This window comes from Aegilops tauschii, chromosome 6 (genome assembly GCF_002575655.3).
Source record: "Aegilops tauschii subsp. strangulata cultivar AL8/78 chromosome 6, Aet v6.0, whole genome shotgun sequence".
Classification (NCBI taxonomy): Eukaryota; Viridiplantae; Streptophyta; class Magnoliopsida; order Poales; family Poaceae; genus Aegilops; species Aegilops tauschii.
Genome location: NC_053040.3, coordinates 206,517,824 through 206,535,539, shown reverse-complemented (window position 1 = coordinate 206,535,539; position 17,716 = coordinate 206,517,824). Strand labels below are relative to the sequence as shown.

Sequence of the window (17,716 nt, the reverse complement as noted above, 5' to 3'; positions counted from 1 at the left end):
ACAGCCTCCACGAGACCCTGCACCATGAGATCGCCAAAGTTCATCCCGCTTTTATTGGGCTGGCGACAACAATAAGCAAAAATACCATATGGTTAGCTGGCCTGACATCTGCAAGCCTAGGGACCAAGGAGGCCTCGGGATCATGTGCTCCAAGCGCATGAATATCGCCCTCCTATCCCGCTGGCTCTGGCGCATCTCGCAAGGCCAGGAGGGCCTCTGGCTTGACATCATCCGAAACAAGTACCTGCGCGGTCAACCCCTTGCCTTTTGTCAGAGATCTGGTGGTTCGCAGTTCTGGCAGTCGGTCGTCCAGCTGCTCCCTGTCCTTCGCATCGGGACATCCATCTCAGTGGGGTCCGGATCGGCGACGTTGTTCTGGTTTGACAGATGGGCTGGAGACTCCCCCTTCGCCGCGCGCTTCCCCAACCTCTTCTTCATCGCAGTAGAACCCTTGATCTCTGTCGAGAGGGCCCTTATTGACCTAGGGCGCCTTGCTTTTCGGAGGCCCTTTGGCCCCCCGGAATCCGCCGCTTGGCGTGAGTTACTGGACTGCGTTGCTCTTCACGAGCCTGTGGTGGACAGTGGCCCAGACCAGGTGAGATGGCGTCTCGAACCATCGGGCCAATTCTCCACCAAGTCTCTGTACCAGGCCATCGCTCCCTCCTCCGCCCCTCCCCCCCTTTCGACTGTGTGGTCCATCCGCCTGCCCCTGAAAATCCGGATCTTCATGTGGCAGTGGATTCGCGGTCAACTCCCGTCTGGCGTCGAGGTTCGCAAGCGCAATGGTCCGGGCTTCGGCCTCTGCCCGCTTTGCGGCGTCCCCGAAGACTCGAATCACATCTTCTCCTGCGTATCCGCGCAATTCGTGTGGAGCTGCTTCCGTGACGTGGTGGGTGGAAATTGGTGTCACACCAACTTCCCCGACCTATATGACGAGCTCCAGTCCTCCCCCTTGACTTCTCGCCACATTAGGTGGCTTGAGATTGGTGTCATCGCTTGGACCCTCTGGACGATCCGCAATAAGTTTGTGATCCAGCGCGCTCCTCTTCGACGGGCTACTGACGCTATCTTCAAACTGTCTGGTTTCTTGCAGCTTTGGCGGCCGCTTAGCCGCCCCCAGGACCGCGACGTCATCTCAGCCTTCATCGCCGACCTCCGCTTGTCTCTGCCACCGCCGCCGGAACCCGACTAGCTGTTGTGGCTCTCCGGCGTTTTTTCTTTTTGTGTTTTGGGCTTGTTGAGCCGTGCCCTCAGCAAAACCTTCGTACTTGTCTGTGAGACCTGCGTGTGTGCGTGTGAACTAGTCCCTGTATGTGTGCTCTGTGGCGGTTTGCTTTATTTATAAAGCGGGGCGAAAGCCTTTTTCGGTAATGCGTCTTCGACAATGCAAGACCCTCGATAGATGCGCTAGTTGATAGGATTAAAGACGAGGCCAACTGTTGGGCAAAAGCTAGGGCACAGGGGCTGTGGGTAGTCTTGCCTGCCTCCTGGGATGTCCACTGATCGGAGGCGCTAGGACTCTGTAAATATAACCTCCTAGGAGGCATGTACACTCTCTCACCTTTTCAATGCAATGAAACGCAAAAAATCACTTTGCATTTTCTCGAAAAAAACTAATGAAGGCAAACAGAGAATAATAAATACTGCAACAATCTAGTCATTTAGACTTGCAAGTCATATGTATTAACGATCACTTCGCTCCCTTCCTGAAGGTGTTGCTGTTGAAGAACATCATTGTCCTTGTGGTGTCATGATAGTTGGTGCGGATATGGTCATTGCTATAGATTGTCGATCGTGGATTTGATCCCTTTGGGGTTTTTTTTCTTTTTTCTCGCTTAGGCATAGCTTTGGTCTTATATGACTTTGCTATTGGCCGGCGTGTTTTAGTGTGTGTTGTGGTGTTGGCTGTGTGCATCCTAGTTATGCAGAGGCCGGGTGTGTACTCATTGTGTTTGTATCCTCTTGATGCTTCATTTTTGAGTTAATAAAATCCACCCTTTGTTGAAAAAAAATGTATTAACGGTCACTTTAGTCAAAGATTCACTAAACGATGAAAAACCACAGATAAACCGATGAGATGAAACCAATCCGATAAATCTTCTTTGAGATAAGCTAGGAGAGGCTCTCTAAAAAGACCCACGCATAATGAAACCAAAATAACTTTACTGTTGTGTTCTCCAACAGAACAGAATAGATGTCCTAATTATTGAGCAAGTTCTACTAGTATTTGTAAGTCTGGTATTTCACAGAGGATTTCTAAATGTAAGAAGAAACTCCTAAATCTTTTTATATTTTAACTGAAGTCATATACTGTAAGAGAAGGCATGTAACACTAATGATATGAAGTTCAAGTCTTCCTATCTGGGGAGAGGCTACAAAACTTTGATGCTACTCGTAGCATTTATACGATGAAATATTATTTAACCCAGCATCCAAATAGTTCTTGTTTAAAAAAAGTTATGGTCAAGGTAAACAAACAAATACAACAAATATCATGTATTCAACTTACTGAAGTTGTGTAGCCTAACTTAGTTATGAACAATGAGTTACAAAATGTTAAACCAGTATGGGCCTTGCCCATCTTCACTTAAAGCCCATGTGGCCCAGGCCCATGGCTTTGACCTAGAAGAGGTTGCGCCAGCCAGTGTCTGAAGAGGTGCAAGAGCTTCACACATCACACCATCCGACCCCAGAGAAGAAAGAGACGCAGAAGTGAGACCCTCCCTGACTCAACATGGTATCAGATGCCGGTGACGGCAGGGCCTGATGGGAATGCGGCGGCAGACCTTGCTGAAGAGGGGGTGGTCTGCGAGGCGGCGCGGCAGGGCTGCATGGCTGTGGAGGCAAGGGAAAGACGTCGGAAAAGGTGCCCTCTGCTGCTGCTGCTGTATTGGCTGCTGTTCCTCCTGGCGTTGATCCTGTGCTGCTGCTGCATGAAGGGAGGCAGGTGACGAGAGCGCTGGCTGTGTAGCTGCTGCCGTGCAGCTGCTTGACGCGGGGGGGGGGGGGGGGGGGGGGGGGGGGGGGGGGGCAGGAGACCTTGCTGCTGCATGCAGATGATCCGGGCCCAGTGAAGGAAAAGGAGGAGGTGCGCCTGCATGGGGTTCCTGGAGGCTGCACGTTGCTGCTGCTCTTTGCAGAGGAGAAGAAGGCAGTGACTGCTGCATGCTGCTGCTGTTGCTGAAGTTTTTTACTGCTCGTGCTCGGCTGCTTGCACGTGAGGGTGCTCTTTGCACTGCTGCTGCTTGCTGTTGGTGGTGAATGTTAGGAAAGCAACTTGTATTACTAGGAGGCAAAAGCCAACATATATACATGTACAAGAGAATGTCAAAAGACAAGAATATAGAAGGTCAAAAGACATGATCAATATAACTCATCAAGGACATGTACGATAATGTTGTGACAAGCGTTCAAACAAGTGATGTCGACACTGATGACTTCCCGATTAAGACAGGACTGCATCAGGGGTCAGCTTTGAGCCCTTATCTTTTTGCCTTGGTGATGGATGAGATCACAAGGGATATACAAGGAGATATCCCATGGTGTATGCTCTTTGCGGACGATGTGGTGCTAGTTGACGATAGTCGGATGGGGGTAAATAGGAAGTTAGAGTTATGGAGACAAACCTTGGAATCGGAAGGGTTTAGGCTTAGTAGAACTAAAACCGAGTACATGATGTGCGGTTTCGGTATTACTAGGTGTGAGGAGGAGGTTAGCCTTGATGGGCAGGTGGTGCCTGCCTTAGAAGGACACCTTTCGATACTTGGGGTCAATGCTGCAGGAGGATGGGGGTATTGATGAAGATGTGAACCATCGAATTAAAGCCGGATTGATGAAGTGGCGCCAAGCTTCTGGCATTCTTTGTGACAAGAGAGTGCCACAAAAGCTAAAAGGCAAGTTCTACAGGACGGCGGTTCGACCCGCAATGTTGTATGGCGCTGAGTGTTGGCCGAGTAAAATGCGACATGTTCAACAGTTAGGTGTGGCGGAGATGCGTATGTTGAGATGGATGTGTGGCCACACGAGGAAGGATCGAGTCCGGAATGATGATATACGAGAAGATAGAGTTGGGGTAGCACCAATTGAAGAGAAGCTTGTCCAACATAGTCTGAGATGGTTTGGGCATATTCAGCGCAGGCCTCCAGAAGCTCCAGTGCATAGCGGACGGCTAAAGCGTGCGGAGAATGTCAAGAGAGGTTGGGGTAGACCGAATTTGACATGGGAGGAGTCTGTTAAGAGAGACCTGAAGGATTGGAGTATCACCAAAGAACTGGCTATGGACAGGGGTGCGTGGAACCTTGCTATCCATGTGCCAGAGCCATGAGTTGGTTGCGAGATCTTATGGGTTTCACCTCTAGCCTACCCCAACTTGTTTGGGACTAAAGGCTTTGTTGTTGTTGTTGTTGAAAATACGTTCATATTGGTACGTATAAAACAATATACTAAAAAAATAGTACATACTACCTAAAAAGTAGGATATATGCTACCCAGATGTTCTTATATACTACATACTACACATACATACTCTCGGTTTTGACAGATACTACATACAACATACAAAACTCACATGAGGGTAACTACCCCTAGGTGGTATGAAACATACAACATATATGTATGTTTCATACCACCTAGGGGATGCAATAGGGATAAGTTGCATCCATAACACGAATCTAAGAAACGCAGGTTTGTAAGTATGGATGTCACCTTCAGGGGGTCTAAGCCATTTTGCGGTGAGCCAAAAGATCTCTTTGTTGTTTGAAAAGCTTGCCCACTTACACTCTGATAGATCGTCAAGAGGGGGAAGGGTTGTGTCCCATACTGATGGTGATCCAATGGGCACTAACACGGATGATGATGTGAGGTCCAACCAAGATGCCAAGAACGACTCTGCCACCGTCCTCAAGCAATTGCAGGCGCTGCTTTGCTGGAAGCCAGACCTAGAAGCCCGCTTCACCAAGCTTGAGACCACGGTCGCCTCGCTGCAAGCGGTTGCACCGCACTCATCGAGTGGAGCGGCGCCCCTGCTTCCATCTCCGCCGCCTCTTCTTGCCGCACGAGGAAGCCTCCACGGGCCAACTGGCCATGGCGACGTCGATCTCACCGGGGGGGCACCACCGGTGACCACAGAGTCACCGGTGGCACTCCCGGTCACGGGTGCATCTTCCCTTCCGCTCGTTCGTCCCCCACCACCTCCCTTGTCGTCCTCCGTGCTTGCCACCATGGGACAGTCGCCACCGCCCGTGAATCTTCCCTTGTTCACCGGCGAGAACCCTCAACTCTAGAAAACTCTCTGTGAACAGTATTTCAAAATGTTTTCGATCCATAACTCGTATCGAGTACCAATGGCGACTCTGAATTTCTCCGGTCCACCAGGCATTTGGCTACAATATGTACAGAAAAAAACTAGTCGGATTGGACTGGGAGTCCTTTGCCTCTCTACTCTGCACTCGTTTCGGGCGCGATAAGCATGAGATGCTTATCCGCCAGTTCTATGCTATCAAACAAACCACCTCTGTCGAATCTCTGATGAATCACCTGATTTCATATTCTGAATCTACTCACCCGTATTTTTTCCTGACGCGCTTTGTCAAGGGATTGCGACCGGACATCCGAGCTGTGGTGCTCGTGCAGCGACCACCGGACTTGGACACGACGTGCTCGCTGGCCCTACTTCAGGAGGAAGTGGCCGACGGCGAGTTACCGTACGGGCGCTTCTCCCACGCCAATCGAGGCCAAGGCCAAGCTTCCAGGACGGCATCAATATCATTCTTTGTGCGACCTGCGACGCCTACGGCAACTCTGAAGATAGGCGCGGCACTGACGCCGCCCGCGCTACGCCTGAAGCCAGTAAGGTGGCCACCCTCCGCGCCTTCCAGCACGCGAAGGGACTCTGCTTTAAGTGCGGCGAACGATGGGGCAAGGACCACGTGTGCCCACCTACAGTGCAGATGCATATTGTGGATGAACTATTCGCCATGTTCAGCCTGGACGATGCAGCGTCAGAATAGCCGCCAGATTCGCCGATTTCTGACGAAGAAAATTTGTGCACCATTTCCCGTCAGGCTGAAGATGGTTCGTCTGCCCCTGGTGTTCTACAACTACAGGCCTGGCTGCAAGGGCATGAAGTGCTGCTCCTGGTCGATTCCGGTAGTTGCACCTCCTTCGTGGACAGTTCATTCGCCTCCAAGCTCTCGGGTGTTGCTCAGTTGCCGCGCCCTTGCCGTGTGCGCGTTGCAGACGGCACCACCATTCCATGCACTCACTATATTCCTGACTGTCCTTGGATTGCGCAAGAGCATGAGTTCAAAACTGATTTCAAAGTTCTCAAGTTGGGTGTGTATGACGCTATATTGGGAATGGATTAGTTACCCAAACACAGCCCTATGAACATTGATTGGATCGAGCAACATCTGACAGCCACAACACCAAGCGGGCAACTGAAAATGTCAACGGTGTCGTCCGACCAGACACATCGCTCTCTGATCTCAGCGCCGGAATTGCTCAAGGCTTGCAAGCAAGGCTCAGTCGCCCATGTCATCCACCTTAACTCTCTGGATGCGAATGGCACAGCAGACACACCAATTCCAATGGAGATCCTGCGCCAGTTAGAATAGTTCACTAATGTCTTCGAAGACCCGCGCGGCCTTCCGCCCCGGCACGAGTGCGACCACAGAATTCCTTTGATGGCAGGCGCCCAACCGGTCAATTCACGCCCGTACAGATACAAACCTGAGCTCAAGACGGAAATCGAGCGACAAGTTCAGGAACTGCTCGACACCGGTGTGGTTCAAAAAAGCTCAAGCCCGTTTTCCTCACCAGCCCTGCTTGACAAAGGGACTAAGATCAAAGGACTGTAACTTGGCATGTGACAAGATGGGGTTGATAGATATCTACCACCCATCTTGAGGGGGGGTGTTCAACCGGTATGGGTCTTGCCCGTCTTCAATTAAGCACATGTGGCTCAGGCATGGCTTTGACCTAGAAGAGGTTGAGCCAGCCAGTGTCTGAATAGGTGCGAGAGCCACACACATCACACCATCCAGCCACCAAAGAAGGAAGAGACACAGAGGTGAGACCCTCCCTGATTCAACACAAAGCATACAAGCTAAATATAAAATCTACACAAGCACAAACGAAAAGAAAAAAGAGAGCAGAATTGTAGTCGGCTGCAATAAGCAGTATAGCTAACTTCATTATTTTATAGTACAGTGCTAATTGCTTCAAAAGCATTATCTTAATCCACACTTACTAGTGACCATTCCCAGCCACCATAATGGTTCATACAAGTATGAATGACCTCCAGAACCTACAATGCATAAGAAATCGAAATTATTAAGTTATACTATATAAAATCTCAATAGATATCGTACATATCATTCATATTGCATAAGGCTCAAAAGCATTTAAGGATTCACTTAACGATGCTATGCAATTAAGTCTTTGATCTGATTACGTAGGTGTCAGAAGAGGCATAACCTGCTCTTGCTCTTGCCCCAGAATCCCCAGCCTTCTTCAGCCCAATTTTCTTGATTACAAAGCTTGAACCGATGAATGCACTGGATGACATGGCCAAAGTCAAGCCTCTAACATTATCTAGAGAGGCCACCATATTTGAGGAAATACTTTTTTACAAACTAAAATAACCCAGGAACCAATTCCTGCAATCCAAAGAATAAGAAAGGGTAAGGAAAGATAAAAGGAGAAACTGCATATAGTGAACTGCTAAAGAATAGCTCAATCTTCCTTGCTCAATAGAAACTTACAACCTCGGGTTGCTTTTGCTTGAACTGCCAAGAACAAATTTTTGCACTAATAAAGACATGCAATGTTATGTTTCATTTGAAGATGTCATAACGAAAGAAACCAACCTTTAATTGCTGAAGTTTCTACAGTCAGTGTCAGTCCACCATGAGAAGGAACTGACGCGGAAACACAATGTCCCTCAGGAGCAGGACTTATCTTTATTCCGTGCTAAAACCAATATGGACAGAAAAGAATATTTCAGACACTCCAACTCAAGCCCATGTCTCAAGAAAAACTGAAGAAAAAATACCAAACAGTTGCATAAAAAAAACCTAGTCATAATAATGAAAAAGTAGGGTTGCGAGACCGACGAGTGTGGGTGGTTGCGCTAGAACACGCACCATGTGTGAATTCCTAAGCACAGCTAAGACACACACAGATGTCCTGCTCCTAGAGTTGGATTTCCAGCTGAGGCGTAGCCGGCGCATCACCAGCCAAGGAGGCAGTCTCAACATTGGGCTACGTGCCCTTCGGAACATGCTCCATAAGTGGGGCTTGTAGAGGGGAGTGAGAAGATCTAAGAGGAGGTGATTACCGTTTACCACCGACTATTTGTGCTCCCATTGGGTGACAACATGATCAAGGTGATCACGAAGCTTTACGGGTGGTCCATTGGTCCCTTTGACGTGGCTCCATGGGTGATCGACAGGGGGTGGGTAGCCTTGTTGATGTTTGACCCTGCCGGTTCGCTAGGGTGTACCATGTCGAACTGTTAATGATAGAATTCGTCTAGGCGTACATATTAGTTCGGATTTTCATTTTTGTGCTCCAAGTCTTTTGTACTATATATTTTCCCCATGGGCTTTACAATACAATCAAGTTGCATCCATAACATGGTATTGGAGCTAGTTTTTTCCGCACACGCAACTCATGCTTCTTTCTCCACGCAAATTTTTTTTTTGGTTCATCTTGATCGATCGATCGATCTCTCTCCATAGATCGGTCTCCTGACCGAGTCCCGATTTTCTTGTTCGACCTACTTGATTCCCTAACTTTTCAAAGCCCATATCAAAACCCACGGTGTCCTACTCAATTGGATCAGTCACCTCCAAGCAAGCCAACCAACGGCTTCTGCTCGTCCCCACCTCCCCACCTGATCCTGCTCGACGTCTGCTCTCCAGTTCGCCTAGCCGATACCACCACATTTTGGTTGCCTCATCTTCCTCCTCAAGCCGACATCGCCTCCTCCTCCTCAAGGTCGCCGCCGCCACCACATTTCGGTCGCCTCATCTTCCTCCAAAAGCCGACGTCGTCTCCTCCTCAAGGTCGCCACCTCAAGATCGACGTCCAGCGTTGCCTCTGTGGTTGTCGGCGCCACCTCTAGATCGACATCCCACCGCCACCGGCACCGACGCCTTCTAACCGGAGCTCTGCATCCCATATGTATCTGGGGCACAATCCTCTGTTTCATTAGGCCCTGACCTTAAGATGCAGAGTCATATGGCCCGCGTCGCCTAGGGTAGGCGACACGGGCGGCGGCCCCCAACTGCGCCGCCGCCGGGCCCCCCTTCTCCAGCTAATCCCCTCGCCGCCGCCGGAGGCCACCACCGGGCAAAGCCCGCGTCGTGGCGGCGGCGGCGGGGCCTTCCCCCCGTGGCGCGGCTCTCCTCTCCCGCGGGGCCCCGCGGTTGGCGGCCCGCCTGCGGCTCGGATCCATGGCGGCGGCCATGGCTGGTGGCACGCGGCGCAACTTGGCGGCGGGTGGCGCCGGCGTGGACAGGTGGGCCACTTCCCTGGCCATGTGGATGGCGGGGAGGTGGTGGGCTTCGGCTGCGGCGGCGGTTCCTCGCTCGATGATGGTGGCCATGGTGATGTTCGTCCTCGACCCCGATCTACTCCGATCTGCAGCGGATCCGGCCCTTGGTGGCTTCGGTCACCGTTCTTGGGTGCTGGCCTTGCAGATCCGGTGGCTGGAAGGGTTCCGAGGGAATCTCTTGGCCGGCGTGGCGGCCACTCTGATGGCAATGCCTTTGGGTGTTGCTTCCCTCGTTGGAGGCTTCGGAGAGGACCTCCTTCCTTCCACCCCTCCCAGGAGCTCAGGTGAAAACCTCAGACCCCCCTGTTCGAAGCGACGACGACACCACGGTGGCGTGCTCCTTCCTGAAGGCGTTGCTCGGGGGCTGCTCAAGCGGCGGTGGAAGTGGCGGCGGTTCGGTGTCGACACATGCATTCTGGTCAGCTTCATCTTGGAGGTTGCGGCGACGTAGACGACGCTCGTCTGGTGGAGCTACTGCCGATGGTCGAGGCATCGTCGGCGGTCTGCGCCATCAGGTTTGGGATGCTCCGGGGGAAACCCCAGATCTGGGTCTTCCGGATCGGATGATGATGGCGTTCTATCGCTTTCCCTTCTAGGGGCATCGTCTTGGAGCAAGTGCTGGCTGGAGGGATGGTGAAGCGGTGTTTCATCTCACACATTGATGGCGGCGGAGATCGATGGCATGGCGTTGTGGAGACTCGGCGTCCGATGCGCGGAGATGGGATCGCGCAGGAGGAGGTTGCTGTCTGGCGTCATGGTGACGTCGATGGCCGAGTGGCCAGACAAGGTAGAAGCCTCAATATGATCTGAAGACCTGTGGAAGATGGCAGCGACGACACACGAGTGCGTCTGACCGGATTGTGCCCCGGACCCGATATGTGGCTCGGCTGGGGCTTCCGAATGAGTTTCGGCTTCCGGCTTTTGATGTTAGGCTTAGGTGAGTGGTTTGGGTAGTGGCCCAGCTAGCACCCCTTCATCATTTTGGATAGGAGTAGCGGCATATGTTGCCAAGATGGTGGATTCAGGCACATTGTTGTAATACTTTGTAAGGTCCTCGAGAATAATCAATAAAGTGGCCGTATGCATCTCCCAGATGCAGAGGCCGGGGGTCATCCTCCTTTTCTAAAAAAAAAAATTAGGCTCTGATCTCAATCGCTGAGAACTTTTCTGAAGAAAAAAAGGAACATGTTAGGCTATGTTTCCGTCCCTCGTTTCTCAGTGATTTTTTATGATGTTAATTGCACCAACTTCATTGCCTACATGTGTCATCTCTGGGGCGCTCTCTCAGCGAGGTCCCCTGTTCACAGTGTCATATTGACATGGTGGTGCCTATGCCGCCGGCACCACCTGCTCTTTCCCCCAATGCTGCATTGTTGACGATGTTGTTGTTGTCGTCATGAGGGTTTCGAGCAGGGTCCCCAAAAACATGGGCCAACCATCAGAGAGAAAAACAACTGAGCCTCCCGGTTCATGATTTCGTCCGCTTCATCCTAATCTGCATGGGTCGCTTGATCGGAAGGACACCACCTCGCCTGTAGCATCCCTAGGTGGCGTGATCGGTGTTGGTGGCCATATATGCGAATCGCGCAATGCCATGATCTACGCAGCTGAAAAGAAGCAGAAATCCCTACCATTGAATTTCCCGGTCAGCCGCCCCTGCTGCTTGTCAACACCCCGTCTTGTATGACTGTATGTTCCACAGTTCGCGCGAGCCTGCTACACTGACCCTAGACCGCCTAGTGGGTCGTTACTTGATGCAATACACTAAGTTGACAACTATTTCATTACTAGATGCTTCAGTTATAGATAAAAGTTTTAAATTTTAAGGCCACCTTTTTGATTTCACTACAAGGCCCCAAATTCCTAGAGTCAGTCCTGGATAATCACAAGCTTGTTGATAATGATGTAAGCCAATAGAGTATAATACTTTTTTCAGCAAAGGGTGGATTTTATTGACTCGAAATGAAGCATCAAGTGGATACAAACACCATGATCACACACCCAGCCTCTGCATGGCTAGGATGCATACAGCCAACACCAACGCGCGCACACAAATAAACACGCTAATAGCAAAGTCATACAAGACCAAAGCTATGCCTAAAGAGGGAAAAAAGAAGATAAAAAGACAAAGCGATCAAAAAACTACATTAACGACTATATCCGCATCAACCATCTTGACACCACAAGGACAACGAGGTTCTTCAATAGCAACGCCTTCAAAAAGGGAACAATGCTCAAGCGCCGCCGTCATAGGATGCTACCACCAAAGCCAAATTCTAGGTTTTCTTCCAGAAGAACAAGTACGAGCATATCTAAGCCATGCCTTCAACAAGGACGCAAAAAAATCGCCATTGCCAGGTATAACCAACTCGGCCAGACATAGGGTTTATAGGGTTTTCATCCCAAAACTCGAGATCAAGTGCTCGAGAAGCACCATCATATCGAAGTCAATCATGTGTTGTCACCACCCCTTTTACTCAATCCTAACAGCCACATGCGATGGGCTAGAAATCCCACTGCTGCTGCACAACCATATTCTCTACGCCAAGCCGTCGTCCATAGATTGCATCGACTGGACTGAGATCCGTCAAAACAAACAAACGACACCCCCTCTCACGTGTGACACGGGAAGTCAACACGTGGATAGATTCGGAGGTATGGCTCAAGACGCCTATACGCGAACACAAAGGGGGGAACGACAATTTTTGGATAAACTGCGAAAGCCAGGACTTGAACTCAAGACCTTAGCCCTGATACCATGTTAAGCTTCATGCACTAGCCAATGCAACCAAAAGTCCGAACTGATGAAAACAGTTAGGCAATCCACGTATATACTTCAACACCTCTCTCACGTGTGATGCGGGAAGTCAACACGTGAACAGACTCAGAGGTATGGCTCAAGAGGAATATACGTGGACACAGAGGGGGCAGCAACAATTTTTAAATAAATTGCAGAAGCCAGGACTTGAACTCAAGACCTTAGGCCCTGATGCCATGTTAAGCTTAATGCACTAGCCCACGCAACCAAAAGTCTAAACTAATGGAAAGGGCTAGGCAACCCACATATACACTTCAACACCCCCTCTTACGTGTGATGCGGGAAGTCAAACACGTGGATAGACTCAGAGGTATGGCTCAAGAGGCCTATACATGGACACAAAGGGGGGAACAACACTTTTTAGATAAACTGCAAAAGCCAGGGCTTGAACTCAAAACCTTACCTTTGATACCACGTTAAGCTTCATGCACTAGCCACGCAACCAAAAGTCTGAACTAATGGAAAGTGCTAGGCAATCCACATATACACTTCAATAACCAGTACGAGTCGCCGGCAGCAACCATTGGTTCTGGAGAAAAACGCTCAAGACCTTTGGTGGCCACGCAAACCACACTAAGGGCGTCGCCACAAGCCGGATTGGTCACCACACAGGCCAGCACCGACGACGGAGCACACCTGCTGACTACCACCTCACTGGAGAGAGCCTTGCACCATGCTCACGAAAACGATCGAAGCCATGCTTGCTGACACGAACTATCGCGCAACATAAAGAGCCGAAGCTTGCCAGCAAAATCAACCTCTCACATGTACGTGCACAAAAAAGTCGTTTCGGACACGATGATGCGGAGCATCCTACGGACATCACCATGTCAAGAGTCCGTTCGGCAAGTGACACGTGCGACATCTACTTCACATACATAAAGGTTAATCATCTCCATTACACGTGTTCACTTGACCCCTTCGAGGATGGTATACTACTTGACATCCCTCTCGTGTACATGCATAGGTATTACCGGAGCTTCGTCGACGACGAGGAGTTCAAGCGCAAGAGAACATCTACACCATCCAAAAAGAGAGAAGGAGGAGGAAGAGGGACCCCAAGACGCGAAGCACCGGAGGCCTCTGACCACCACGGGTGCCCGGGCCCGCGGCCCCAAAGGGCGCGGCCCGTCTGTCCACCCCGGGTGCCCGGGCTTTCACCACCGCGTGCCCGCACCCCCGAGTGCCCGGCCCCCTTCCCAGGCGCCACCCCGGGTGCCCGGAACCCTCCGGTTGTGCCTGCGTGCACTTAGGGTCCAATGACACATGTACCCCCATTTTACCCCCAAACTTCCCCTAGTCTATAAATAGTCATCTCCTAGCTCGAAATTAGGGTTAGCAAAGTACATGATATGATCTTGAGAGCTTTGCTCCTATCTACCCTCTCCCATGGAGATCATGACCTCCATTGGAGAAGATCCTTAGGGATTCAAGACCCCCATGAGGGAAGGATCTATCTAGATCATCAAGACCTCATCTCCTGTGGATTTGAGATGAACTTTACCATGTATCTTGTTTCCCTTTGATTGTTCTTGTACCTTGTGAATCTTGTGTGTTTGCTGATCTAGTGGATGTGTGATTGGACTTGTTCTTGAGTGTTCCTCTTGTGATTTCCCCTCTTATTCTTCATGTTCTTCGCGTTCTTCGTGGATCCCCCTCCAATTCGTGAAAGATCTCCACTTAGGGTCTCCACCCTACAACATCTTGGTATCTAGAGCCACGTTGATCACGAATTTGGAGTCTCCCCCCCACCGCTTTCTAGCCTAATTTTGTGTGTTTTTGTCCCAATTCAAAAATTCCCTACAAAAAGAGCCCCAAAAAATTTCTTGCATTTTGTTGGTACTTGAGAGTTTTTGTTGATTTTGATCTGTGGATCTAGTGTTTGGCAAGTGGATCTACCTCCCTTGGCGTTCCCTGGCCCCAATTTTTCTTTTTCCCCATCCAATTTGTAGCTTGAAACCAAGTTCTTCCGCACCTAGTTCGAGATCTAAAAATTTCGCTCAAAATCGAGTCTTCTCGGCCTACCCCGGGTACCCGGACCCCTTTACCCCAGGCACCCGGACCCCCGGGACATTTCCGTGCAACTTCCCCAACCACCCCGGGCACCCGGACAACTTTCGCCCAGACCCCCTGACCACCCCGGGCGTCCGCACCCCTTACCCCCAGGCCACTTTTCCGCCCAACTCCCTGACCACCCCGGGCACCCGCACCCCCTAGTTTCAACCCACTTGTGAAAACCATTTTGGCCATAACTAATTCATCCGGAGTCCAATTTCCGCGTTCTTTAGCTCGTTTTGTAGCTATTGACATCCTCCATCCCACAAAAAATATTAACACCATCATTTGCCATCATCAAATGTTTCGAATTTTGACATCTTTGCATAGGCCCTCCGCCATAACTTCCACACCACCACATAAAACTTCCACAACCTAACCCATTTTGGTTATTATTGCATTTGTGGTTGTGTGAGTTGTGATTTGAGTCTCCTAAGGTGTTTCGGCTACTTAGGGGCGGTTACATCTTCATCCACCACCAGACACTTGTATCATTCCATCGACTACATCCAGTACGAGCTTTCGCATCGATGAGGAACATCCATCCTTTGAGACCATCTTCAACCGGAAGGCCGGTAACCCCCGACTTCGTGAAAGGTTAAGTGTGACGAAGGTATCCATTCCGTCATATACTTTTCCTTCCTTGCCATTACACTTTGATAGCCCCACCATCTTTGTGAATACCTTCATACCTATTGAGACTAGCTGTCCGAGTATTGCCGGGCTTCGCGAAAACTTGAGCACCTTAGTGATACGATATCATGTTGTTGCATCATTTGATATATCATATAGTACAATTGCTTGCTCCTGTGCATATCTTGTGATACTTGTCTCATGTGTTTGGTTGAGGCTCAATAAGCATAGTGGAAAGGAAGAGAATATCAAAAGAAAGCTTTTAAGCAAGAAAGAAAGATCAAAGCTTATAAGCAAAAGAGAGTGGAGCATGAAAAGAGGTAGTTGTGCATGAGGATACATGGAAGGAAACATTTAGCTTGCATACATATAGGTTGGTGCCAAGTGGTGAATCGTGCCCAAGCGTGCAATCAAGCTAGCGTCTCTCCTAGTGTTTGTGCAAGACGAGCTTAGTCTTCATTAGGCAATTTTGTATTGCTCATCCCTATAGTTGCACAAGCCCCATTATCCCACCATGTATGTTTCTTTATTGCCCTCCTCTATATTTGTGATCACTTGCTTTGCATCTTGAGTCCTTTGGATTTAGTTCAACATTTACAATATCTTGGACTTCAATTTGCATGAATTTGTGCCACTTGTCCTAACCAAGCCACTCGATAAGCTTTACTTTGTAGGGGTGAGTGAACAAGTCCGGTACCAATTCCACTATTCTTTCATTTCACATTGAGTGAAACGGGATACATCCTCAACTTTGGGAAAAGGTATTTTGGTATTGTTTATCTCATTTTCTACTCACCTTTGCTTGAGTCTTGCGATGGATAGGCAAAGCACATCTACTTCGGTCTACAACCACGACGACGAGTTCGATGCCACGAAAACTTCATCGACGCCAAGATGGATGCTCAAATGAAGGAGCTCAAAGCCCTCATCAACATCCGCAAGAGGTCTTCATCCTCTTCGAGAAGGCACTCAAGTGCACATGCTTCCGAGCTACCATCTTCGGCAAGGTCACATCGGCATCGACACCATCACCGACAAGAACGTGAATGTCAAGAGCTCAACACCAACCACCGCTCTACGACTTCGCCATCTACATTGACATCTTCGCCAAGTGACTTCAAGGCATCTTCGCCTTTGGATATGCGGCATCTTCGCCAACAAGCACCTCAAGATTACGCTCAAGAGAAGCTCCCCAAGCTCAAGTCCGCGTCTTACACCAGCTACTACGACCTCGACACCGACCACGAGATTCCTTTCTATGGGACTCAAGACCCCGAGGAGTATCTCAAGTGGGAGCGCAAGATGGACGACTACCTCAAGCGACATCAAGTACCCTCCGAAGATCAAGTGAGGTGCGCCACAAGTAACTTCCACGACTACGCGTTGACATGGTGGCTTCACACACATTCGAGGAGCTTCAACATGAGTTGGCCCAAGACGAAGAGAGCTATGCGGCGAGAATTTGTGCCTTCCACCTACACGGAACATCTTCAATGCCAAGTGGAGAACACCATACAAGGATCCAAGTCCCTCGACATGTACTTCAAGAACATGAAGAAAGCCTTGCGACGAGCCGGTGTGGACGACCCCATTTGGATGAAGTTCTACTTCATGATGGGATTGAACAACATCGCCAAGACTATCTTCACCAACAACTACGAGTCCCTCGACGACATGTACATTGGTGCTCTCAAGGCGGAGCAAGAACTCAAGAAGGCCAAGTTTACTCGACCCCAAGCACACTTCATGATGACCACGCTCCAAGACGGCGAGCATGAGGCTAGTACCACCGAGATGTCCAAGCCCGACGAGCTACAAGATGACGTTCCCAAGGTTGACTTCACCGTCATCCCTCTGTGGCATTGATGATGCCGAGTCTACTACGACTCTTTTTCAAGACGGTGCGGCGACGAGTACGACTACGGAGCAACTCAAGGACCAAGATTTGGAGGCGAGCGACATGGTGGAGAGCAAGGATGATGCTTCCATCTTTGGAGGCGAGAGTGATGATGTGCCATCTTCGGCCTTCATCCACGACGACGACTACGAGATGGTTGAGCATGGGATTTTCTCTTCGACCGAGGAGGCGTATGGTGACGAGTTGAATGACTTGTGCAACCATATTGAGAGTGAGAGTGACTTCACCACTTGCCCCATATATGATGAGCTGCCCCAATTCCCATGTGAGGAGAGCCACCACCACCACCACTTGAGTGATTTGAGTGACTCCACCATATGTGACATTGAGTGCACCTATTTTGAGGGAGTGAGTGATCCACCACCACATAGAGAGAGTGAGGTAGTTGATAGGGCATGTGAGGCCATTTCGATTCTAACAACTTAACCTCTACCTCTATTGTGTCTTCTCATTTGGTGCTAGGTCCCATATATGATGACGTGTCGATCCTCGACGACTTTGTCCTTCCTTTGGACAAGACGATGGCCATGGTGGACTATGATGCACCCCCCACATGGTTCCATCACGATAATGATATTGACCACAACTTGGTCTTTGCCACCTCACCTACACCACATGAGTGGAATGACAAAGGTAACGTAGGTGATGGTGATGCTCTAGTCCCACTAGTGGACATTTATGACATTGATTGCTTGCATGATGTTGATCCTCCTATTGACACGCTTCATGCTAG

The 17,716-nt window shown here is 49.9% G+C and overlaps 1 protein-coding gene across 12 annotated transcripts in view; it reads right to left on the bottom strand.

The window, feature by feature from the left end:
• LOC109759320 (probable magnesium transporter NIPA2) overlaps positions 1-17,716 on the bottom strand; it is a 64,267-nt gene that overhangs the window by 37,192 nt on the left and 9,359 nt on the right. For 7 of the 12 annotated variants that reach the window (XM_020318139.4, XM_020318144.4, XM_073501298.1 and 4 more), the window contains 3 exons: positions 7,869-7,971; positions 7,477-7,658; positions 7,250-7,306 (listed from right to left, as the gene is read on the bottom strand). In XM_020318139.4, coding sequence (XP_020173728.1) covers positions 7,250-7,306; positions 7,477-7,609 — 190 coding nt within the window. In that variant the 5' untranslated portion in view covers positions 7,610-7,658; positions 7,869-7,971. The remainder of the gene's footprint in view (positions 1-7,249; positions 7,307-7,476; positions 7,659-7,868; positions 7,972-17,716) is intronic. The other 5 variants (XM_020318143.4, XM_073501301.1, XM_073501302.1 and 2 more) reach the window with 2 other exon arrangements.